Raw genomic sequence first — 27073 nt, 5'->3', positions numbered from 1 at the left:
AAATCAACACATATCATAACAACTGCAACTAATGGTGGTTTGTGGAAACCTATCAGAGCTGGTAGAGGAGGTTCAAAGATATCTCACTTAGCTTTTGCAGATGCCTTGATGGTGTTTATGGAAGCAAAGGAGGAGCAGATTCATACTCTTTTTAAATGTTTGAAGTTGTTTGAAGATATGTCAGGTGAAAGACTTAGTGTTGACAAAACTCGTGTTTTCTTTTCAAGAAATACTTCAAATGAAACTATTGATCGAATAACTTTCATTAGTGGTTTCAAACGTGTGAAAAAACATGGGGAGGTATCTAGGTGCAATGATGCAACATGGGAGAGCCTCAAAGAAGATGTATGAAAGGATAGTAGAAAGGGTTAGAGACAAAATGAGTAATTGGCAGCAACAGTGTTTGTCTGAAGCGGGTCGTATTACACTTTCTCAATCAGTCCTGTCAACAATTCCTTTCTTCCAGATGCAAAGCTGTAAGTTTCCCTCTTCAATGTGCCAAAACATAGAAAAAATACAAAGAGATTTCATATGGGGAGATACGAAGGATAAGCGTAGGCATCATTCTATTAGCTGGGATGTTATTACTTCTCTAAAGATTGAAGGAGGTCTGGGTTTGAAACGATTGGATCTCATGAATGACGCCTTTCTAGCTAAGAAAGCATAGAGATTGCATGTTGAGCCTCATCATCTTTGGGCCTAGGTGCTTTTTGCTAAGTATAAAACAGGGAGTAGGGCTGATTCTTCATTTGTGGCGCGAAAAAGAGATTCACCTCTTTGGAAAAATCTCTGTAGATTGTGGCATGATTTGAAGGAAAATTTGATTTGGGAGTTGGGGGATGGTAGAAATGTTCATTTCTGGAAAGATAAGTGGCTATCAAATTTAAGATCTTTAGATGAGTTAGCTACTGGTGAGGATATTCATTTCAATGGGAACCTTATGGTTGCTGATGTGGTTAATGGTAATGGTGAGTGGGATTTTAATATGATGAATACTTGGTTTCCTAGCAGTATTTTGGATAGGATTCGAAGCACCCTTCCTCCTTGTCTGGATGATGGACCTAATAGAAGTATGTGGCAACTCGGCAAGTGCACCGATCGTTAAGTAATAAAAGTGTACCGGAGTACGAAATCGTTCCCACGAGGATTGAATTTCAAACACTAGTTCGCTAATCGCGGTTTAGTTGGACAATCAATATTTAGATGAAGAAAATTGAAATTAAAAAGAAAACAATTAATAACATGCAATTTAAAATTCAGAATAAAAAAAAAAAGCAATTGGAAAGATGATTGATTTAAAGATTAAAAACAAGTGTAGTTAGGGTTTCGACTTTCCCCAATCTCCTCTATATGCTATGAATTAAACTGTCAAGAATATGCTCTTAATATAATGCCAATCAATTCTTTCTAAGTTAATTAGGGATCAATTTCTTGTTACCCTAAATCTATGTGATCTTGAAAGAACTCTAGTTCCCCGATTATTCTCCAAGAAAACATGCATTAAGATCAAGAAGTTAAAGATTGCACAATTGCCCTATGTCTATCCCTAGATCACAAGGATTGTGATAAATTAATCAAATCAGGGTTCATGCACCAACATCCCTATTGTCATACAATTCCCCTAAATCAATCTATAAGGAGCAAACTCATAGAAAACATTAAAGACAGATAAATTTATTCAAATACAAAAAGAAAAGGATTCAGAGACAACTTAATTCAAAGCATAAGGATTCAATTGGGTTCCATCTACCCCTAACTACAAAAAAACTTAGCCTAGCATACTGAATTCAAAAGCAATAATAAAGAAAATAGTTCCCCAAGACTCCATTGGTGTGATGTTGACTTGGTTCCCCAGTGCTCCAACGCTCCGCAACAGGATTCCTTCTTTGGATCTCTGTGTATTTCCCGTGGTGTGTCTGTGAATGGTTGAATTCCATTGACCCCAAACTCCCTATTTATAACCTTTGAAGTCATATCTTTTATTTCTTCATCAAATCTCCCAATGAATCTCTATCAATTCCCAATCAAATCTTGATTTGTTTATGTTTTTATTTAAGATCTTGCAGATTGGGCTGACTGGGCTTGCATTGGTTTCTTTTGGTTCAGATTGAGCTTCAAATATTTTGTTATGATTCTTTGATCACTTCTTAGCACCAAATCTTGTGAATTTACCTTCAAAACATGCAAGATATCAAAACGTTGGCTCAATTTTCAAATCTTTATGATTTTATCATATAACACATTGAATTCCATGCAATCTACCATATAATTCTTGTAGAATTTAGCATAAAAACATGGTAAACCAAGGGTTTATCAAAGTATGTGGTGTTTCCTTGATTCTAATACAATTTCGGCGAGTGAAATTTATAAATTCTTTACTGCTTATGGTTATTTAAATGATAATTTTGCTAAGAATCGGCTGAGACTTTGGTGTTGGAATGGCCCTCAGAGAATAAATTCTTTTGCATGGAAGATGGTGCACCAACGGTTAATGACAAAGTGTTTAACTGCTAATTGGAATGGAGGAGTCAGTCTTTGTCCATGTTGCTCTACAGAGAATGAATCACTTTTACATTCTCTAAGAGGGTTCCAACGCTAAGTGTTTGGGAGTTGATTTTCCTAAATAATCTGCAATCGGGTTTCTTTAATATGGATATTGTTTCATGGCTTGCTTGTAATTTTGGAGTGGATGCAAATTACAATGTTACAGAAGGTTGGATATCTATGTTTCTTATCACTTGTTGGAAGACTTGGGAATTGAGAAATAAAGTCAACCAGGGAGAGATAGTTCCTCCACTCGATATTAAAATTGAAACTATTATGAAGTTTGTCCAGGATGTGCAGTTAGCTACAAGTATAAGGAAGTCTCGTGTATTAGCTATATGTAGTCATTTAAATATAACCTGGCAGTTCCCAGATGATAGGTTTGTAAAGATAAATACAGATGGTGCAGCGCGTGGAAATCCAGGTTTAGCAGCTTGTGGGGGTGTGGTCCGTAACACCCAAGGTAGTTGGTTGGTGGGATTTACATATAGACTGGGGTTCTGTACAACATTTAGAGTTGAGCTTTTGGGGTATCTTGCATGGTTTAGAGAAGGCGTGGAATGTTGGATTTAGGAAAATAATTCTGGAAAGTGATTCATTATTAGTGATCACTGGGCTCACCAAGAGAGGTGTAGCAGTCCGTGAGATGCGTTTGTTGTCTCGAATACGGACATGGATTGATAGAGATTGGGAAGTTAAGCTTCAACATACTTTTAGAGAAGACAATATGTGTGTTGACTGGCTGACAAATTATCTACTTGATTTGTCTGTGCAAGAGGACCAGATACTCTTTGAGGAATCTCCGGGTGGAATTCGCCTGTTATTCTTGGCTGATTTTGCTTTAGTGGGGAGAGATCGCATTGTATCTCTTCCTTCGTAGTTTTTCTTTTTTGTTATTTCTTTCTTGTTGGGCTTAGGTCTTTTGTTTACCAAAAATAAAATAAAATAAAAACTAAGCCAAACAAAAACATATTGTTATCTTTCTTGAATATACATAAAAAAAATTGTGTTTTTGATTTTAGCATGGATCACAAATCGAATTATCCAAACCTAAAAAAATTCTTCTCTTGCTTAATGCTCTCACATGTAATAGTCTCACATGTTTTCAGTGCACCCTATCTCTTTCATACGTGGTTAAGAGAAGAATTTGTTTTGACATGAGAAAAATATTATACTTTTAAAATTCAGGTTTGAATTATAAGACCCTTTAATATGAATTATATATGTATATCAAAATAAATATTATTATTTTATACAATTTGTTTAAAATATACAATAAAAAATATTATTTATTTAAAAAAGAGTCAAAACATCTTGAATCTTCACCATAGTAGTTAAAATTCTGATTTAATATATACTTTTATAATTTTATGATTTTTAATTAAAATAATTTTATCAAAATTTCAAATGTTCTTACATTTTTACAAATTTTTTTACCTTAGAATTTTAAGTTTTATAATTTTTTTTTTTTTTTTTTTTTTTTTTTTTTGGATTTTTGATAAAGTCCCGATTTTAACTGCTATCTATCTATCTTTTGGCAACTCAACCAAACGCTTCTCAGTGGCCAACAATGTCGGAAGGTGGTGGCGGTGAGTGCAGGTATTCATGTGAGACCGCTTCCGAAACCCTCGCATGGATCAACGACATCATCCACTTCATTACGCCTTTCTCCTTCTTAATCAATTCTCACGTCGTCAATTTCTTCAAGGTTCCTCTCCATTCATTCATTCATTCTTCTCAGACTAGTTTAGATTATGCGAGAAAAAAGTGATTCTATTTTTTAAATAAAATGAAATATAAACCAACGGTTACGATTGAATTTCAGGATAGACTATGGGAGAATGTTAACGCGGAATGGATCGATTGCTTGCGCGGTGAACCTGTTCAGAATCTTCTCTTGATACCTTCTGGAGTTGTACAGGTTTTTTTACTTCATCATCTTCTTTTATCTCTCTAATTTTTAATGGATTTTTTTTCCTTCAATTTCTTTGGAATCTACGTTTAGTATTTAGTTATTTGTCTGATAGGATTTGGCGATTATTTTATAATTTTGTGTGTAGCAGAAAATATACCTAATTGTGTAGTGAGGTGTTATATGAGTGATGATCTTATGAAATTCTATTAAGAGTATTAGAACAATAGTAGCAATCTGCTGCAATTGATACTAGATCAGTCCTTCTTCTTCTGTTCAGTTTGTTATAGTTTGTTGCATGCTGACTCAGCTTGTTGGTTATTTCAGTTTTAAGCTGAACTGTATTGGTTAGTTAGTTTCTTTGCTGGCATTGCTAAGCATTTAGCAAGCTTATGTAAGTCTATAAATTCAATTCTGCTATTGCAGAGATGATGCAACAATCATAATCAAGTTCAAAAAGCTCAATGTTCACATTCTCTCTCTCTTTCTCTTTCTTGTACTTTCTATCCGTTTCTATGAAATTGTGGGACTGTTCATGTGACATTCTTAGACACAGTTATAAACCATGGAGGCCGTGGTTTTTTGATTATTGTATGATTATTCTTGATGGAAGGACCATCTTGTTGGTTGTGCTTCCTTTTATCCTTTGGTTCATCGCGTCTTAGGTGCATTGCTGGTTCTTGACTTTCCATGTGTTATCAGTTTATGTTCGTCCTTGTTAATTGGAGGGAAACTTCTTCGTTATGTTCGCTTCTTGGTCTTGCTGGGTTCTGTTTGGATTTCTTCTGGACTCAAGTGTATATTGGAAGGTTTGGGCTTGGGATCCTTCCTGTGTTTTTTTCTTGCAAATCTCTGTTCTCCTTCCTGGCTTTTTAAGTCTTAAATTTAGTTTTTAATTTGGACCACTTTACTTAATTTGTTTATTAGTTGCTACTTGTTATTTTGTGTATTGTGTTTATTGTAGTTCTGAAAGCTGTTGTCATTTTTCATTAAACTGCTAAGTAGCTTGGTGTGTTCTATATAGTCTCTTTGGCACTTTCTGTGGGTCTAGGTTGTCTCCTGCAACTTTGGAATAGGTTTTGGTAGTATCAAGGTGGAAAAGCCTCTTTTTTTGTTGTGCTTTATTTGTCCTATTTGGTGTATTTGGCTGGGGTATTAGGCTGCGGATTTTAAGCTGAAGTTTCGGGAACAGACTAATTTATTTGACTTTTATGGTATTCAGTCAATGATTATTTTTACTTTTTTAGAGGTTTTCTTAGACTGGTACACAGCAGGATTGGAGGTATTTTTTTGTATTCAAGTTTTCCTCTTTTTATGTTTGTCCATTTTGTCCTGTTTGCTTCTTTCGGACTTCTGAGGATACCTTATTTTCTATTTTAGTATGCTTATTTTCTCCTTTGTTGGCGGCAGGATCAGTGGCCAACTTCTCTGAAGGAGTTCATCCTAAAATTAAGGTCTATGGTATTTCGTCAAGAACAAGCAGATTTAAACATGGTACATAATCTTTACTTAGTGATTAACCTTTACCTTTGTGAAATCTGGGCAAGATCTTGCTGATTGAGATTTAATGAAGATTTCAATGTTGTTGATTGATAATAGTGATGGACAAGGACAAGGCTTATACATTCTGTTTGGGTAGTTCTTACTTATATCATGTGCAACAGAATACAAGGATGACAGTTGGGGGTATAAACGAGACAACTGACAATGCATATTGTTCATTTGTCCTGTGCAACTTTTAGTGTGAAATAATCTCAATTGTACTATTTTTGCACTGAATTTCTCATTCCCTTTCCTTTTGAGCCAATAAAAACTTAGTGACAACAAATATCCTTAATCTTTCAATTGCTTGGCTATATCAATCCAGTCAAAGTGCAATCCTTCATGTTAATTATCTTTTGATAATATTCTTTGGTCAATTGATTTAATATGACCATATTTTGAACTTTATTTTTTGCTCAATGGCAATTCATGTAGGTTCAAAATAATCGTGAAGAATTTTTCAGAATTTAATAATAAGAAAGACGATTTGAAGACTTAATATGCTTTTTGTTTTCAAGTTATATTTATCTGGGACCTCTGTTTGAGAGGGTCTTTGGTAGGAAACCACTCATCGCTAGGGTGTATGGTAGGAGGGGGCGTAGAGGACTGAGTTTCTTTCCCATGCTCTGTATAACTAATTTGTGTGGAAGAAGATTTAGGAAACCTTTTACAGTTATATGGTTGCTTAATAGAATATATAAGGTTAGTAGGGGAAGAGGAGAGGTATCTTTTGTATTGGGCTATTGGTATGGTTTTGGGAGAGTCGAAAAATAATCTGGGATTACATTTTCTTCTTCCTTCTATTTTGTTTTCTCCTTAATTTTAATGTTCTGTTGTATGAACTTTCCATTACAGTAATATAAATCCCACCATCTTCCTCTGTTCCTTTTCTATCTTTCTTTTAGTATTTGACCTGATCTTATTAGTCTTTGATTGTGTGGTCTTGATGCGTAAATTTGTTTTGATCGTTGCAGGCATTGCCTGGCCTACAGATGACTTCACTTAACAGTGTTCTTGCCCAGGGCATGAATGTAAAGAAAAGACATGAAGTGAGTCCTTGTTTTTCACATTTTTTATAATTGCCTTCTTTATGAATTTACAAGATGTTGTCTTGGACTTGAGGTTTTAGCCAAGAAAATCTTGAGTCTTAGATTTCATTTTCTTTTTTATCGAGAAATTTATTGGCCTTCAATACCTCATAAAAAAAGAATTTCATGTGCACAGGTAGAAGTTCTTTCTGCTGTTGTAAGTACAGTTGCAGGCGGTGTCAGAGCTCATGCTATTGTTGATGTTGGTGCTGGTCAGGTGAGGCTTCATTTCCTTTTGCTTAAGTTCTGTAAGGCAAGATGTTGAACCTAGTTCTGTTTGGCAAGTTGAGTGACATTGCATAGTTAGAAGTAAGTATCTTGTTTTGAATCCTAAGGATGGAGTGATAGTTGCCTCAATGTAAAAAATGAGGGTCTATTTTGGTTGAATAGTGAGCAAGGTTTTGCTTTTATTTATTGATGCTTTCGGTGTAAGCATTTACTACTTTGTTGTTTGCATTAGATCCCTGTGTGTCAAAAAATGAAAGTCTGTATATTGTTTGACCAACCAGCATAATTTGCAACTTCATTTAGTGATAATTTAGTCTGTGCATTTACTGCTTCGTTGTTTCCATTAGATCCCTCAGTGTCAGAGATGAAATTCTGCATGTTGGTTGAGAAGTGAGCATAAATTTTGCTTTTATTTATTGATGCTTTCGGTGTAAGCATTTACTACTTTGTTGTTTGCATTAGATCCCTGTGTGTCAAAAAATGAAAGTCTGTATATTGTTTGACCAACCAGCATAATTTGCAACTTCATTTAGTGATAATTTAGTCTGTGCATTTACTGCTTCGTTGTTTCCATTAGATCCCTCAGTGTCAGAGATGAAATTCTGCATGTTGGTTGAGAAGTGAGCATAAATTTTGCCTACATTTGTGATAATTTTGTCTGAACTTACTTCTTTTTGTTTTCTTATTGAAACAACTATTTTTTTTTCTATTTTTATTTATATGTTCCCTCAATTTTTTCTTGCTTTTTATTTAGATTCATCGACCATTGACTCCAACTAAATTGGGATAAAGTTGATGTTGATGATATTTTATTTATGTTTGCTGCCTATAATTTTATGTTGTATTTTAGGGTTATCTTGCGCAAGTGCTTGCCTTTCAATATCAGCATCCTGTCATTGCAATTGATGCATGCTCTCATCATGGGATTGTTACTGATGCACGGGCAGAACGAATCAAAAAGCACTATGCATCACAGATGGTAAAATCTGGGTACGTTCTTATTTACCGCAATTAATGGAATGTGTTAGAAATAATATTAATTTATTATTATTAGAATAGTCTAGAATAGTCTAGATTGTGGGCTTGGCCCATTAGGTCATCCCATTAGGTCTTTTAGTCTCTATAAATAGAGAGCCTCCTTGTACAGACTTACACACTTGAATATACAATATATTTCAGATTCAATTTGGTATCAGAGCTCTCGATCTGAGGGCTCTGCTTCCGCATATATATCTTTTCCTTTCTTTTTACTGCCGTGCATCAATACCGGCAACCATCCTTTCACACCTAACCCTTATTTAGTCACAAATTACTTGTCCTCAACCTCGTTTCATCAGGAAAAAGATCGTCAGCCTCCGTTCATCGCCGGAAACCGCCACAAAACCACCGTCCGGCCACCGTTCCAGGTCGGACCACCACCATCTTGCTCGCCTCCTCACCCTCTTTCCAGATCTAGTCTCCGTTCGTTGTGGGTCCCATCCGCTTGAAAGATATTAGTGAAAAAACCCGTTGTTTGGACACTTTTGTGCAACGTTTTTGCGCGATTTCTTGCTTTCTTGTAGTTCTTTGCTATTTTCTGGTCATCTCCTTTTATTTTGTGATGGAGGGCTCAAATAATGCGTCCAAAAACACGACTGGCATCATCTCCGGTACTACCCCATCTCCATTCTTTTCTCGGGCCAATGATTCCAATTAGAACAGTGGACGCGGTCGCAGACGTGGCCGCAGACAGAGGCCTCGTTGCAATTATTGCCAGAATCTTGGGCATTTTGAAGAACGCTGCTATAGGAAGTACCCTCATTTGAAGCCACCGTCTGCCAAATTTGCTCAAACTGATGTTACGCCACCTTCAACTGGATTAGTAACTCTTTCAAGTGCCGACTATGAGGCACTTCTCAAGAAGGTTTCTTCTCAGCATCCTACTCAAGACACTGGTAATCATGTTGCTTGTTTTTATCAATCATCTCTTGGACCCTGGATAATAGACTCAGGTGCTACTCATCATCTTTGCGGTAATAAAGATCTCTTCACTTCACTTTCTTATTCTAATAACCTACCCCCTGTCACTCTTGCTGATGGCACTAAGGCTCCTGCTCGTGGAATTGGGGAAGCCAACCCAACTCCCCTTTTAACTTTGAGTTCTGTTTATTATATACCTGGCATTCCTTTTAATTTAATCTCTGTTAGCCAGTTGATTCATTCTCTTTCATGTACTATTACCTTCTCTTAACAATCCTTTTCTATGCAGGATTCGGGTACGGGGAAGACGATTGGAGCAGGCGTTGAGTCACGAGGTCTCTACTATCTGATTGCACCACCTTCTCCAGTAGCCTGTTCTCTCACAGAGTCTCCTGAGCTAATTCACAGCCGTCTGGGTCATCCAAACCTCTCCAAGCTTCAGCATATGGTTCCCTTTTTATCCAATCTTAAGTCTTTAAACTGTCATTCTTGTCAGCAAGGAAAACACACTCGCTCCTCTTTTGCTAATAGAGTCAATAAAAGAGCTGATGCTCCTTTTTCTATTGTTCATTCTGATATCTGGGGTCCGAGTCGAACAACGTCTGTTTTGGGTTTTCAGTATTTTGTCACCTTTATTGATGATTTCTCCCATTGCACTTGGGTTTATTTAATGAAAAATCGTTCTGAGTTATTTTCAATTTATCAAAAGTTTTGTGCAGAAATAAAAACTCAATTTGGTTCTTCTATTCAAATCTTGCGCAGTGATAATGCAAAAGAGTATGTGTCTCTTGAATTTTCTAAATTTCTGGATACACAAGGGACGATACACCAGACTACCTGTCCCCACACTCCACAACAAAATGGAGTCGCTGAACGTAAAAATAGACATCTAGTTGAAACTGCACGTACCCTTCTCATTCATATGAACGTCCCACTCTGTTTTTGGGCAGATGCTATTATCACCTCATGTTTCCTTATCAACCGCATGCCCTCTTCTGTGCTAAATAATGATGTTCCCCACAGTATTTTGTTTTCCGGAGCACCTTCTTATCCTCTGCCTTTACATATTTTTGGCTGTACTTGTTTTGTTCATGATCTTACTCCAGGCAAAGACAAGTTGACATCCAAGGCCTTCAAATGTATTTTCCTTGGGTATACACGTTTTCAAAAAGGGTATCGTTGCTATTCTCCTGATCTCAAGCGTTATATCGTTTCTGCTGATGTCACTTTCCTTGATCAGCAGCCTTTTCACTCTACTCCGTCTCCAGTGTCCCAAGTTGATCAGGTCCTTCCTGTTCCTTTTCTTGACTTGTCTTTACCAGCTGCAGGTGACCCTATTCCAGAGGAGCAACCAATTACCTCCATACCTGCAGATCGTCCTCTCCTCACATACCAGCGTCGTCAGCCTGCACCTCCTCCGACTTTGCCTCTTGATGACTCATCGCCCTTTCCTGTCGGCTCTTCTCCTCCGGATCCTCCATCAGAGACTCCTCCCATTGCCCTTCGGAAAGGTATTCGATCCACTCGAAATCCTCATCCCCTTTATTCTTTCTTGAGTTATGACAGACTTTCTTCACAACATTTTACTTTTGTTTCTAGTCTCTCTTCTGTTTCCATCCCTAAAATCACAGGTGAAGCACTATCTCATCCAGGGTGGCGCCAGGCGATGCTTGATGAAATGCAGGCACTTCACTCCAATGGCACTTGGGATCTTGTTCGTGCTCCTCCCGGGAAGTCTGTTATTGGTTGTCGATGGGTGTTCACAGTTAAAGTTGGTCCTGATGGCACTGTTGATCGCCTTAAAGCTCGCTTAGTGGCCAAGGGATACACACAGATCTTTGGTCTTGATTATGGGGATACCTTTTCTCCTGTTGCTAAGATGGCTTTTGTTCGCCTGTTTCTTGCCCTTGCCGCCATTCATCACTGGCCCCTTCTCCAACTTGATATTAAGAATGCTTTTCTACATGGTGACTTGCAGGAGGAAGTTTACATGGAGCAACCACCAGGTTTTGTTGCTCAGGGGGAGAATTCTGGAATGATATGTAAACTTCGGAAATCTTTATATGGCCTGAAGCAATCTCCTCGGGCCTGGTTTAGCCGTTTTAGTTCAGTTGTTGAATCCTTTGGATTAATCAGAAGCAAAGCCGATCATTCTGTCTTTTACCGGCATAGCTCTTCTGGACAGTGCGTTTATCTCCTGGTCTATGTTGATGACATTATCATTACAGGCAGTGATCAGACCGGGATTGATCAGTTGAAAGAGCATTTATTCAATCAATTTCAGACCAAAGATTTTGGCAGACTTCGATATTTCTTGGGGATCGAAGTTGCACAGTCTAGGCGGGGCATTTCCATCTGTCAGAGGAAGTATGCACTGGATATCCTAGATGAGACTGGCATGGTAGGCTGTAAACCCATTGATACACCTATGGACCCCAATGTTAAGTTATTACCAGGACAGGGGGAGCCACTGCCAGATCCTAGTCGCTACCGCCGACTAGTTGGAAAATTGAATTATCTTACTGTGACAAGGCCAGATATCTCCTTCGCAGTGAGTGTTGCAAGTCAATTTCTTGATTCTCTCTGTGACTCCCATTGGGATGCAGTTATTAGAATTCTCCGATATATTAAAAAGGCGCCAGGAAGAGGTTTATTATATACAAATAAAGGGAGTTCAGAGATCTCTAGTTATTCAGATGCTGACTGGGCAGGTTCTCCTTCAGATAGACGATCCACCTCAGGGTATTGTGTTCTCTTCGGAGGAAATTTGATCTCTTGGAAGAGTAAGAAGCAAACTGTGGTCGCCAGATCCAATGCGGAGGCAGAATATCGGGCAATGGCAAATGCAACCTGCGAGCTCATCTGGCTGAGTCAATTGCTGAAAGAACTCCATCTCTGTGAATAAAGGCCTATGAAGCTCATTTGTGACAACCAAGCCGCTTTGCATATATCCTCTAATCCAGTCTTTCATGAGAGGACCAAGCATATAGAAATTGACTGTCATTTTGTTAGAGAAAAGATCCAGTCAAGGGAGATCGAGACAGCATTTGTCAATTCCAATGATCAACTTGCGGATGTATTCACTAAAGCTCTTAGAGGTCCCCGAATAGATCATATTTGTAACAAGCTGGGAGCTTTTGATATATACGCACCAGCTTGAGGGGGAGTGTTAGAAATAATATTAATTTATTATTATTAGAATAGTCTAGAATAGTCTAGATTGTGGGCTTGGCCCATTAGGTCATCCCATTAGGTCTTTTAGTCTCTATAAATAGAGAGCCTCCTTGTACAGACTTACACACTTGAATATACAATATATTTCATATTCAATTGAATGTGACTTTATGTTAGGGAGTACGTACAATCTTCTTAAGGATGTTTGTTATGACTAACAGATATATGATAAGGCAAGAAGTGAGCATTTTACTCCTTAGGAATTCCAGGCATAAGTTTCAATTTTCATACTATGAATATATTATTTAAAAAAAAAATTATATGAGGATGATATTACGTGTATGTTTAGGAGGGTAAATGCAGTTCAAATATGCCTTGGTAGTTGTTCAAATTGGCCTTGTTGTGATTTTGATCTCTATGGTTTATTATTATTATGAGAACTCATTTGTGTGTTATTTGTTTTGCTCTAGATCAGGTATGCGGACTTTGAATGTGCCAAAGACAATCACGTGCTGTGTGTTGTCGATTGACACATTGAAAACCTTGGTTGAAACATCTTTGCCTGGAAAAGATGTTGAGCAATCCGGGTTGAAGGGAGGAAATCAAGAAGATCAAGGGAAACTAAATTGGCCCAGTGATGCAAACAAAAAACCTTCAACTGTTCTTGCTGGGCTTCATGCCTGTGGTGACCTTTCAGTGACTATGCTGAAGTGAGTTTCAAAATATGATTGAGCCTCTTTTTTTCAACTGTGCTTTCTAACTGATATATCAACTGTTTCTAATTTCTTTAAATCTGGATGTCATAGTTGACTAACATCTGATTCATTACATAGTTTCTCGCATTAAAGTTCATTTTTTATTTGCAGTTAATCACACCATTAATTTTATTGCTGGTTTTTCTCCAATAACAGCCTGTTTTATAGCATTGCCATTGTTTCTGTCTATGCTACTTTATTATGCATAATCTACATTCTACAGACTTGTAATTCTTCCAATCCTTTCTTTATTAGGACTTTCTTAGAGTGCAAAGATGTTAAAGCTATTGTTAGTATTGGTTGCTGTTACAATTTACTATCTGAAGAAAGCATTGGGGATGGTGGATCTCTATGTGGATTTCCAATGAGTCATGCTGTAAGATCCACTGGCTTATCACTCGGAAAAAGTGCACGTGATCTTGCTTGCCAGGTACATGATCTTTTTGGTTCCCCCCTTCTACTTACTGGCATGCCTAAATGTTGAGATATATAAAACCATTAATGTAGCCTCACTCAATAGCTTAAGCTTTTGGGTTGACTTGGTTCTTTACATGGTATCAGAGCCTCGGTGTATCGGGTTTGATCCTCACCGCCCCTCACTTTCTTTCTAGTGGAATTTCTTTCTTCGCATAGGTAGGTGGGTCTGTGCATCGTCCACCCTTCAAGCCCAGTGGGCTCTCGTGTGAGAGGGCGTGTTGAGATATATAAAACCATTAATGTAGCCTCACCCAATAGCTTAAGCTTTTGGGTTGACTTGGTTCTTTACACTAAAGGGAGGGTAAATAGTCAGAATGTCATGTGGTGTGACAGACCAGGAAAGAAGAATATTCTTCCTGATAATTATGGATTTAGTATTTATAGTGCAAGCTAAGATTTTTCAGACTTCATGACCTTCCAGCCTAATCTCTTAGAAATTCCAAATTCCAATTCTTAAACTACAACTTCCTAGGTACAACTTACACGAAAGCATGTTACGAGAAACAATTCCCAAATTGTAATCTTTGACACTTAGTGCTAACGCAAGCCTGTTAGGAGTCCTTGGGCCTTACGAATAAGACACTAGAACACTTAATTAACATAAATCTGTCCTAAAATGCTACCCATGAATAGAAGCCACAAAAGTTAAATAAAATATCTTGAAATAATAAAGATAACTCCACTATTAGTTATTTTCTATTCTGCTGCTCTTGTATCAATTCCCTTGGGGAGGTGAGAAACTTGGCCCTCACGAGAAAGTTTTGTAGTCATATATAACATAGCAATAATAGTTCTCTGATACACATCTTGCGAAAGTTGAACTTCCAATTCAGCAATGGATTCTTCATCAAAAACATTGGTTTCTTTATTTTCCCATAAATTCAAATCATTTAGTTTGCCCATGATTGGAAAAAAAGTTTGGGTCATTTGACAGATGAATATATTAAGAACATTTGAGAATCCAGACAGCATTACTAGCCATTCAAACAAAGCATCTGTTCTACGTTAGATGTTCTTCTCTTGACTTGTCTCTTAATAGCCATAGCAAAACAAAAATTGAGAAGAGAATATCACCAAGTTGTCCATCATTTGAATGAACTAACAAAAGATATCCAAGAGGAAGTGCCATGGTGTATGCTTTTTGCAGACGATATTGTGATTATTGATGAGACCAAGGCCGGTGTTAATGAAAAAGTAGAATTGTGGAGGAGCACGTTGGAGTCTAAAGAATTTACGTTAAGCAGAAGCTAGACTGAGTATATGAGGGTGAGTTTTCTCTGGTAAGAGATAGAGATCAAGATTTTGTGCATCTGCTTGAACAAGAGGTACTCAAGAAGGATGCTTTCAGATATCTTGGATCAATTTTGCAAAAAGGTGGAGAGATTGATGAGGATGTAAATCATAAAATCAGAGCAGGGTGGATGAAATGGCGTAGTGCATCTGGGTTTTTGTGTGACTGCAAAATTCCCCTTAGATACTCCCTGCAATGTTATATGGAGCTGAATGTTGGCCAGCAGATAGGCAACATGAGCATAAAATAGGAGCAGCGGAAATGAGGATGTTAAGGTGAATGAGTGATTATACGAGGATGGATAAGATAAGAAATGAAGATATCCGACGAAAGGTGGGAGTAGTACCGGTGGAGGAAATATGAGAGAACATAGATTGAGGTGGTTCGGACACGTAATTAGAAGGCCCCAAGATACTTTTGTAATCAATGTTGTTAAAACGTATAGTCTACGTAGAAACGGTAGGGGTGAGCAAAAACGTAAAACCTAAGATTTTACAACGTACAAAATATATATATCCAACATATATAAAACTGTTAGAAATAATATTGTATTAAATAGTATTGTATATTTATTATTCTGTTATTTTAGCAGGTTATTTGGGCTTGGCCCATTAGGTCTTTTAACCTCGAGGACTTTTGTACAGTTCTAAATACAATTGAATACAATACATTCATACATTCTAACATGGTATCAGAGCCTCGGTGTACTGGGTTCGATCCTCACCGCCCCCCACTTTCTTTTTAGTGAAATTTCTTTCTTTGCACAGGTAGGTGGGCTGTGCATTGTCCACCCTTCAAGCCCAGTGGGCTCTCATGTGAGGGGGCGTGTTGAGATATATAAAACCAATTAATGTAGCCTCACCCAACAACTTAAAATTTTGGGTGAATTGGTTCTTTACAATGGTGAACACTTAATTAACATAAATCTGACCTAAAATACTAGCCATAAACAGAATCCATGAAAATTAAACAAAATACCTTGGAATTAAAAATATAACCCCACCACTAGTTATTTTCTTTTCTACTGCTCCTGCGTCACTTGGGGTTAAGATGAGGAATACCAAAATGCATTGTAGCTCATTTAAAGCCAGAGGGGCAATTCTGCATAAATAGAAATTGCAATTATTGATCCTGACTTTTCCCTCCAGTCTAATTTTTGTGAATTTGCTGTTTTCTTAGTTCATACTTGTAACGATTGTTCATAATACTATTTAAGTTTTAACTTAAAAGTCATGTGAGAGATTTTGAATTTAAACATCATAGTCATGTGAGAGAAATTTACTGTATTATTTTATCTTGTTAGAGTGCAGAGAGATGGAGGAGCCTGGATATGCATGCTGGCGTTCACAACTTCGAGTTACATGCATTTCGTGCTGCTTTTCAAATGGTACCAAATCATAACTTAGTTTTGTTGTATGTTATCTGTAACTTCCATTGTTTCAACGCTTGTCATCTTACTTTTAATATGAATATTAAAGAAAAATGTAGTTGGCGATTTAATGTTGTTTTTCCTGATGCACATGAATTTTAAAATGTACTAAAATAACTAATTTAATGAGACTGTGATATCCAATTTATCTAACCAGACAAGATCAACTTTGCTTATAAATCTTATTTTGGATGTCATACGATGAGATGATTATAAATTTGTAATGCTAATCACATATTCTGCCTTCCATAAAATTTCTTTTATTGGAAATTGATTTATATTTGATAAATTTAAATAGTGATACTTGGTTAATATTCATATGTAGAATATGGAGATACATTAATTCTGAAACTTAACCTCAGAAATTATTCTCTCTCCCATCATTGAGCCTTTTTTTTAGTGATTAAAGGATCTTTCTTTCAAGTTTATTTCAACTTTCAGGGTGGAGCATAAATTCTTTGTATTTATATTTTAAAAGTTTTTCCTGAAATAATAATATATTGTTGGTTTCACAGATTGGGGTTTTGGTGGTAGTCTACAATGTCGTTACTGCCTCTATGGTAATCGAGCTTGGATTTTATTTGTTTTGGGGAATGAAAATACAAACGAAAGTACCTTTTTCTGTTATATAGTTAATTATCTTATGGTATTAATTTGCAAAGAGGAAATTCTGGATAGTTCTAATGTCTAGTATTGCTTGCATCAAAAGACTTTGTTGTGATTATCTTTGCCCAAATTTGATTTTGAATATTTGTTTTTTGTATGGTGGAAAACGGAATAATTTTTAAGCAAATGTGTTTTTACCAATTTTTCTGTTTTGGGAGGTTTATAATATTAAGTTCCTTACGTTGTCCACAAGTGTTTTATGCAGATTCTCTTAGACTGATGTTCAAATCGATTGGAGTGCTCTATTTTACTGATGGCTTTTCTATTTGCTAATTCTCTTTGTCTTTTTATGTTGCACATAGGAGTATGTCTCGTTCCTCCTTCCTTTAATATTTTCCTTTTCTTTCATGTCTTCCTTATACAAAAAGACAGTAAAAAAATTTTGTCCACTTGTTTTATATAAATATATTTACATATATATATCATGATTTTAATTTGGATAGACAACATTGTTCATGTTTGGATTTAATGAAATTTCATAGAATAATTTAGCTTTAAATTTTTTGAATTAAACAAGACACGGATAAATGCACAAAAATTTGTTGGCAAGGGCTTAGCCATTTTCATCATAATAGTGTACTGTATATGTTTTTACCATGTCTTTCTTTTTTATGTGAAAGAGCATATATGTGTTCTTATTGAAAAAGGTTTTCAGTATATCGATATTTAATAATTACATGAGAAATGAGGAGTATTTATACAAGAAAAAATAGCTAAGCATGACTCAGCTATGACTCACCAAACCTAATCACAATCATAAGAATGACTCAGCTATGACTCACTAAACCTAATCACAATTAATTCTAATTAATTACAATTAATCCTAATTAATAAGAAATAAAAAACAATCAATCCTAATTAATCTTAATTATTCCTAATTAATAGGAAATAAAAACGGAAAAATATTTGAATTTGAATTCTGATTTTCTACACTCCCCCTCAAGTTGGGAGGTAAATGTTGATCATTCCCAACTTGCCAATCAAGTCTTCAAAGGCTGGCCGGTATAGGCCCTTAGTGAGAATATCTGCAATCTGCTCTTTGGTAGGAATATACACCATTCATACACTTCCATCATCTATTTTTCCTTTGATAAAGTGGCGATCAACCTCCACATGTTTTGTTCTGTCATGGTGAACTGGATTTTGAGCAATACTGACAGCAGCCTTATTATCACAATACACTCTGACATGTAGGGAAAAAGAGATCTTCAATTCCTCACGGAGTCTTCTTAACCAAATTCCTTCACAAATACCATGGGCTAGAGCCCGAAATTCTGCTTCTGCACTGCTCCGGGCAACAACTGTTTGTTTCTTACTTCTCCAGGTCACAAGATTTCCCCAAATATAGGTGCAATATCCTGAAGTGGATCTTCGGTCCAATGCAGAGCCAGCCCAATCTGCATCTGTATATATTTCAATCATCCTCTTGTGTCCTCTTTTAAAGAACAATCCTCGACCAGGGGTGTTTTTGAGGTACTTCAGAATTCTATAAACTGCACTCATGTATTTTTCCTTAGGAGAATGCATGAATTGACTAACCATGCTAACTGCAAATGCAATATCAGGCCGAGTGTGAGATAAGTAGATCAACTTCCCCACCAATCTCTGATACTGCTCTTTGTCAACTTCTTTCCCATCTTCGATTCCCAATTTAATATTGGGTTCAACTGGAGTCTCTGCTGGTTTGCACCCAAGCATTCCTGTTTCTTGTAACAGGTCTAGAATATATTTCTTCCGAGTTAAAGAAATTCCTGCCTTACTTCGAGCAACTTCCATGCCTAGGAAATATTTGAGAGATCCAAGATCCTTCAGTTCAAACTGATTAGCTAAACATTTCTTCAAAGAGCTTATCTCCTCACAATCATTACCTGTGACAATTATGTCATCAACATAAACAATGAGAATAGCAATTTTACCACCATTAGAGTGTTTTAAAAATAAAGTATGATCAGTCTGAGCTTGGAGGAATCCTCTTCCCTTAACAGCTTGAGTAAACTTCTCAAACCACTCTCTAGGAGATTGTTTAAGACCATAGAGAGACTTTTTCAACTTGCATACTGAATTGTCTCCTTTTTCAAAACTAGGTGGTGGATCCATATAAACTTCTTCATGTAGATCACCATTCAAGAAAACATTCTTTACATCTAATTGTTGCAAGGGCCAACCAAGATTTGCAGCAAGTGATAAAAGAACTCGGATAGTGTTAAGCTTGGCAACAGGGGCAAATGTCTCTTGATAGTATATCCCATGAGTTTGAGTGAATCCCTTAGCAACCAGTCTGGCCTTATACTTGTTGATGCTGTTATTTGCATTAAACTTTATTGTGAACACCCATTTGCAACCTACTGTTTTCTTTCCTCTGGGTAATGCTACAGACTCCCAAGTTCCATTTTTGTTGAGTGCATCCATTTCTTCAAAGACTGCATTCCTCCATTTTGGATCATCAAGTGCTTCTTGGATATTTTTTGGTATTTTTGTACTGTCTAACATAGTGTTGAAAGTATGAAAACCTGGGGACAACTTTTCATATGTGATATGATGAGAAATAGGATGAGCAGTACAAGATCTAGTACCTTTTTGGAGAGCAATAGGCACATCTAGGTTGGCTGTATCAGTGTTGCTGGAACTAAGACTTGAGTCAGAATCCTGGCAGTCTAGAGGCTCCTGAGGTGATTCTCGCCTGCTGTAAAACTTTCCCCATTTCTCGGGAGGATCTCCATTATCTGACACAATAACTCCCCCTATCTTTTGCATAATGACTCCCCCTGTCTCCAACGGCAAAGGCAAAACAACAGAATCATTTGGTTTCCAAGACTTATCTCCATCAACCCCAATAGACTCCCCCTGAAGAGAAGTCGAAGGAAAAAAAGATTGTCTCTCATCAAATGTGACATCCATAGAAACAAAGACCTTACGAAGTGAAGATGAGTAACACTTGTAGCTCTTTTGGTTAGGAGGATATCCTATGAAGACACATTTAATGGACTTAGGATCGAGCTTGGACCTTTGATGGGGAAGAACATGTACAAAAGCCACACAGCCAAACAACTTGGGAGGAAGGGAAGAATGAGCCCGGAAAGAAGGAAAGGTGTGGGTAAGACAAGATAAAAGAGATTAAAAATTTAGGACACGAGAAAGCATCCGATTGATGAGGTATGCTGCAGTGAAGACAGCTTCCCCCCACAAATATTTAGGGACATGCATGGTAAACATAAGAGTTCGAGCAACTTCAAGGAGATGTCTATTTTTTCTTTCAGCCACCCCATTTTGTTGAGGGGTGTTAGGACAAGAACTTTGATGAAGAATACCATGCTGGCTGAGATAGTTTCCAAGAACAGAATTAAAATATTCAGTACCATTGTCAGTTCGAAGAATTTGGATAGAGGTCTGGAACTGAGTTTGAACCATAACATGAAAGTTTTTAAAAATGGATGCAGCGTTAGATGGATGCAGCGTTAGACTTATCCTTTAGAAGGTATACCCAACATACCCTAGAGTGATCATCTATGAAAGTTATAAACCAACGAGCACCAGAAATATTTTTTTCACGGGCTGGACCCCATATATCACTATGAATCAAGGTAAATGGAGAAGAATCATGATGAACTCTAGGAGGATAAGAAACACGAGAATGTTTTGCAAGCTGACAAATATCACAAGAAAAAGAACTGGGATTTTTATTGATAAATAAGCTTGGGAACAACTTCTGAAGATAAATGAAATTTGGGTGTCCTAACTGACGATGCCACAACAAAACATCATCACAATCATCAGACAAACATACCGAGTGGTTCACAAAATTTTTTCCTTCACAAGAATCTTTTTCTAAATAATAAAGTCCTCCTTCCTCTCTAGCACTGCCAATCATCAGCCCCGAGTCCTGCTCCTGGAAAACACAAGCATTGACAGAAAACTTGGCAATACAATGTAACTCAAACGTAAGTTTGCTGATAGAGATAAGGTTACAAGTAAGAGAGGGAACATGAAGGACTGAGTTCAAAGTAATGTGTTCAGAAAGTTTAATGGATCCTTTTCCAGCAATAGTAGAGAAGCTGCCATCTGCTGTTCTTATTCGTGATTGTTGATAGTAAGGGGTATAAGAACAAAATAAGGTTGCATTACCTGTCATATGATCTGAAGCCCCTGAATCAAGAATCCATCGACTACTATTATCAACATGGAACGCTATACCTTGTTGAGCAACATTGCTGGATGGAAATTTACTTTCAATCAACATGGCTGCGTGTGGTAACGCGTAGGGCGGACGCTCCGTCCTTTCTCTAGCGCGTGGGGGCGCGTGGCTCAGCAGAATCCGATGGTCCTTCTTGAAACTTGTAGATCGGCTCCTGTTTCGAATGGTGCAGATCTTGGCCGGAAATGTTGTCGGAAAAATTTTCCGACGGCTGCTGACGGCGGTGGAAAGCTGGGATTTTGCCTTCTACAGTGATTGGTAGCCTTACTTTGCTCTTGGGACTTTGTAGGAAGGGAAAATAACCTTAATAATAGTTGGAGGTTGAGTTTTCCGGCGTTGTGCCGCCGGTTTGACGGTGGTTGTGGTGGCTGAGTTTTCTCAGGACCAACCTGCTTTGATACCATATTGAAAAAGGTTTTCAGTATATCGATATTCAATAATTACATGAGGAATGAGGAGTATTTATACAAGAAAAAATAGCTAAGCATGACTCAGCTATGACTCACCAAACCTAATCACAATCATAAGAATGACTCAGCTATGACTCACTAAACCTAATCACAATTAATTCTAATTAATTACAATTAATCCTAATTAATAGGAAATAAAAAACAATCAATCCTAATTAATCTTAATTATTCCTAATTAATAAGAAATAAAAACGGAAAATATTTGAATTTGAATTCTGATTTTCTACAGTTCTATTTCATTTTTGAATGCAACTATCTTGCAACAATATGTTTCTGAACATGAGAAATTGGAAAATTACTAATAATGAAAATGAAATTGATGCCATACAGAGAAAGAATGGTTGTATATTCTTTTAGTCTGGGCTAGTCCTGTCTGCACTACACTTGCATTATGCTTGATACGTATCCTGATCCAGAGGTATTTTGTATTGTTTCCTGCAAAAATATAGTGCAGTGAGATCAATATGCTTCTTAGATATTAGACTAGACTGATAAAATGCATACAACTTGCAAAATATCATTATAATGTTATTCATTGTACTATTGTATTCTCCTCCAGTAACTGGATATGACACCCCCATTTTCAGTGGGTCCTTACAAACGATTCATCCTCCCCCTAATTCACATCCTCTATGTTTTTAATTATATATTTTGATCCTGAAGGTTCTTTCTAAGTATTATCCGGAAGTTGTGATGTGTGCTCCTTCAATTGGGCGCAAAGGGAAGGCTCTGCGCAGGCGACATCAAAGGAGATCTGCAGAGTCCCAGCTGCATCTTAAAGGAAATACTTGTTACACGAGACAAAATTTCACCCCTGTAGTGCCTGCAGAATCAGAAACTGGTATTTGAATCATGTCCTTTTTGAGAGTTTATGGCTGCCTGTTATGATTGGAAATCCCTTTTTCTGTTTACTTCATGTCCAACACCAAAGAAAGGTTAAACAAAGAAAACACTTGAGAAGAAGAGAGATAGGTAGTGATGCTCTAACCTAGTGGATGAAGTAATCTTCTTAGCCTCTTTACCGCTAGCTAATAGCTATTTCAATGGGTCTTCTTTGATGGATATGCAGAGAGAGTGGCAATCTGTGCTTACTTTATATTTTGTCTTGGTTGTCTAGTTCTTATATTCTTTGTTCTCTTCTAGGAGTGTACCTCTTGTCTGTTCTTGTACTTGTTTCTCTCATCTCTAATTATTTTTATTTTATCCCAAAAAACACTTGATATAACCTTTCTGCTGCTACGAAAACAGACTACAAAAGCTGCTATATGTGACAGAGTATTCATTCACATGTTTAGTTGAAACAACTTGTGATTGTTCTGTGCAGGGTGGTAGCATTTGAATGACTGATATACATGCTTAACCTTTATCAATGTGTTACAGAAGGGATTTCGGGCTCCACATCAGAAATACAGGCCTTACCTAGTGAATCTAATGGAAGTGCTGGATGTGAAGGGACTAAATTTGATGACAAATTTTCAAATTTTGAGAATTTCTGCCAGTCTGGACTGTCTCATCTTGGAATTAAATGTTCACATGATATAAACCTTCAAGGCATATGGAAGGAAGCAGAACCATTTCTTGTACGTCAATTTCAATTTCTTCTATTATTTCAAACTATTGTCAGTATAATGCTCGTAGAGACGTAGACCTAATTTAATTTGTCTAGGATCTTATTTTTTATTTAGTGGTTTCTTTTTGTTGCTTATTTACGGTTTCTTTTGCCACTTTGTATGTAATTTTGAAATATTACTTCTTATAATAAGTAGGATTTAAGCTTGATGTTGCATGTGTTCCTGAGGTTGAAATAAATTGGTTGCTTGGTTGGAAATGACTTATTTTACGTATTCTTCATATTTTGCCATCAGTATTATTTAGGTTGTTTAAGCTCCAAACATATGTCGTTGGAAACATAAGAATTCAACTTTCATGTCGTGAATGGATAAAATGGTGGCAGAGACAGAGTGGTTGGATGCATCTTTGGTCGGATTATAATGGGCATGTAAGAAATGAAACCATTAATCCAGCTCCCACATTATTTATCATGTTTCTAGTTACCTAAATAGTATGGTTTATTGGCATTGCACAATGTTGAATGAAAAGAAACAAAAACCTTCAAAAGTTTAGAAGCTTCGATAGATTGCAATATGTTGAAATTATAGGGATTTGGGTAGACGAGAAGGAAAAGAGATAAAAAAGAGACTATGAATAATATTGTGTATATTGATGTGATATTATGAGATACAAAATAAAAGCACTAAACCCAAATTATAATAATTTTAGACTTCTAATCTTAGTCTAACAAACAAATCATGAAATATAATGAAATATGAAAACCGAAATCCTCTAAGATACTCTAAAATATTTTAAGATACATTAATGATGTTATGAGATGTTTTCTAGATTTTCTAACACTATGTTTTTAGGTAAATCTAGGGTTGTCAAAACGGGTCGACACGATACAATTTTGACACGACACAAATGCATGCAATATGAACATGACACAAATTTTTTTTCGTGTCAGAATCTTTAACATGAACATGACACAAATTTTTTGCCGGTTGACAAGACACTAGACAAATGACACACAAATGATGGGTCAAAATAGTAATTGACCAAAAAAATGGGTCAAAATTTAAAAAAAGTTCAAAAAAAAGGGGTCGAATTCGTGTTGACATGACATGAATTTTTTATCGGCCATTTGTCCTAATACGAACACAACACAAATTTTTTTGCAGGTCAACCTGAATACGAATTTTTGTGTCGTAGGTCGACCCGCTTGTCATAACTTGTTTTGACACCCCTAGGTAAACCGTGGAATGTTGAGTTTTTAAGTTGTAATATTTGTTTTAATGTTTATATTTCTATCCATTGGTGGTTCTTTTTTGCTACCCCGTCAATATACTTATGGTCATAAAATAAAGTTTTCTGCAAAATCATGTATGGACTGCATTTAGATAAATGTTAGCTAGAATTTCAACAAACATAATTTGATATGTAGCTTTCAAAAGTTATGTATACTTATGCTGTAATCCAAGACAAAAGTAGAACTACTAATTACTTATTAGTGTAGCAATTATGTACAGGATCTCATAGGACCTTATTGGTCTCTCAGAGCTGCTTTAGGGCCTCTTTTGGAAACTCTTATTCTGCTTGATAGATTATTGTTTCTTCAAGAGCGAGGTAGTGCGTTGGAAGCCTACTTGTTACCGATATTTGACCCAAACATATCCCCAAGAAATGTGGCCATAATTGCGAAGAAGATTGACAAAGATTTAAGATCCTCCTGTTACTAAAGGTAAATTGTCTGTTTGTGTATCTCTCTGCCATGTAATCCCAGTACCCAATCACCGCTCCTTGAATATCCTTTTGTTTTATTACTCTGTTAATGCCTTTCTCTGTAGCAGGATACATCCCAGTTTATTTGTGATTGCAAAATGCTTATAAGACATGACCAAGTGGCTTAGTCCAGTGTGCATTCTGGGTTGAGTTGCTATATGCCACAAGGTATATTCCTTTTAGACGCAATCCCTTAATCTGATTTGATCATTGATAGTTCTAGTAGATAAATCCATAGTTAGCTATTATAATTATAAATATATCCTGTACAAGAGTATTGAGAATGCTACGGAATTTTGGACCAGTTCATCAATTTATGTTCAATCATTCTATCTAGCAGTTGTCTCATCGATTTTATATCAGGATGCTGCAATAGCCAGTCATATTTTTTGTGTGTGTGATTATTAACCACACCAGTTCTTGCTTATATTTTTGTGTTTTTAGTACTGCAAACGAATTAGGGAATATTAATATCACCCGCTCTGGTTAGTTGTGTATATTTTCTCTATCAAAAGTCGTGTTTGCTGGGGTGATGGACTTTTCTTTGTCAATAGTGGTTGTAATGTTGGTAAGGCAATTGAAAACCAGGAGTGAGGAAGCTCTGTGCTTTGGCAGTGCAGTAGGTTTGAAGTTCAAACGTCTAGCCGTTGATGAACTAAACCTTCGTTGCCTTTCGGATGTGGTCAGCTTTGTTACAGATGTCAGGTCCATAAGGGCATGCCCCGTGTTCTTGGAAGAAAGAATTTTTTCATTTTTTACTTTGTTACTTGGGTGGGAGTAGGGTAGTCTGGCCTTTACTCAATGGTCTTTTTTCATTTTGATGCTGATTCCAAACAAAATGTTATGAGAGGTTACCATCAATAAAAAAAGAATATCAGATTCAGAGTATGTTATGCACATGCATACTGTTAAGAAGACTAGAAAGGCTACACCGTGGTTTCAGATAGGCACAAGATCCCACTCATGAATTAATCAAAAATTTCATTGTTTAGGTTTGAATGGAAACTAACCGTATTTGCATGTTACAGACAAGGGATTCAGAGGTGAACTAAGTGAACATGATTTTTCAAAAATTCAGGGGATTAAACAGAACGGTTGGATTTGGCTGCAGGGCCATTTTCTTATCATTTCCTAGATAATTGAGCACTATTGTTCTCCAAAGTTATACCCTTATCCGGGCTTGACCAACATAATAAATTACAACATGCTTAGGTTAAAAAATAAGCATATTTAAAAATTAGGTTACGACAGGCATGTCAATAGCAATTCAGCTCTTCAAATGCTGCTTTCTTTTTTTTACCATATTATAGACCTATCAAAATAGGTGAGATTGTCCCATTAAGTCCTAGCCTAGCCCATTCAAGTTAGAGGTAAAAGGCCTACAATAATGATTTGCATGGGCCGAAAACTTTATTGGTTAAGGCCTATTCCTGAGCCATCCAAAGTTAAATTTAAAAAAAAAAATATTTCTTTTATTATATCTAATGCATTTAATTTTTTTTAATAAAATAAATATTTAACACGTTTATAAAATATTTTATACAAAATTGATTTTTAATAATTTTTTTTAAATGAAATAATATTTGCATACAAATATATAGATGAAATGTAAGTAAAATTTTAATTTCCTTGAATAGTTATTTTTTTTTTTTATCAAAAATATTAAAGTCTTTCTTTCTTATTATGATATCAATGTTGATGGAAATGAGTGAGAAAAATATTAGAATAAAGAATGACAGAATGACAAAATCATCATCGTTGATTTATAAATGAATCGTTAGGATTCTCTCATATATATATATATATATATATATATATGGTAATAGTTTATCAGGATGTTCATTGACTTAAATTTGAAATCATAAGATAGCCAGGTTTACACTGTTTACATTTGTACCACACTGTTTACACTAAAGATTCTATTGTTCATTGCCAGAAAGAAAAGTGAAGATGTGAATTGATGTTGCTATGAAACATTGACATCAATAACTGTGGGCTCTAATATTTATA

At 36.3% G+C, this 27073-nt stretch overlaps 1 protein-coding gene across 2 annotated transcripts; it reads left to right on the top strand.

Moving 5' to 3' along the window:
* The first annotated feature begins 466 nt into the window (after positions 1-466).
* On the top strand, positions 467-25520 carry LOC133298658 (uncharacterized). 2 transcript variants are annotated; one of them, XM_061497987.1, is made up of 14 exons: positions 467-480; positions 4144-4252; positions 4370-4465; positions 5867-5950; positions 6973-7047; positions 7223-7303; positions 8165-8304; positions 12918-13157; positions 13458-13632; positions 16274-16357; positions 22391-22568; positions 23108-23307; positions 24811-25022; positions 25132-25520. In XM_061497987.1, the coding sequence occupies exons 1-13, from the start codon at positions 467-469 to the stop codon at positions 25018-25020; spliced, it is 1686 nt and encodes a 561-aa protein (XP_061353971.1). In that variant the 3' UTR covers positions 25021-25022; positions 25132-25520. The 2 variants fall into 2 exon arrangements, with proteins under 2 accessions (XP_061353971.1, XP_061353972.1); XM_061497988.1 differs by lacking the exons at positions 467-480; positions 4144-4252; positions 4370-4465 and adding an exon at positions 5163-5265.
* Positions 25521-27073: the final 1553 nt, after the last annotated feature.

Source organism: Gastrolobium bilobum, unplaced genomic scaffold, assembly GCF_033153095.1.
Source record: "Gastrolobium bilobum isolate Gb01-03AN ecotype WA unplaced genomic scaffold, APGP_CSIRO_Gbil_v1 utg10414, whole genome shotgun sequence".
NCBI classification, from domain to species: domain Eukaryota; kingdom Viridiplantae; phylum Streptophyta; class Magnoliopsida; order Fabales; family Fabaceae; genus Gastrolobium; species Gastrolobium bilobum.
Note: the sequence above shows the minus strand (reverse complement) of the source record. Positions and strands in the feature narration are given on the sequence as shown.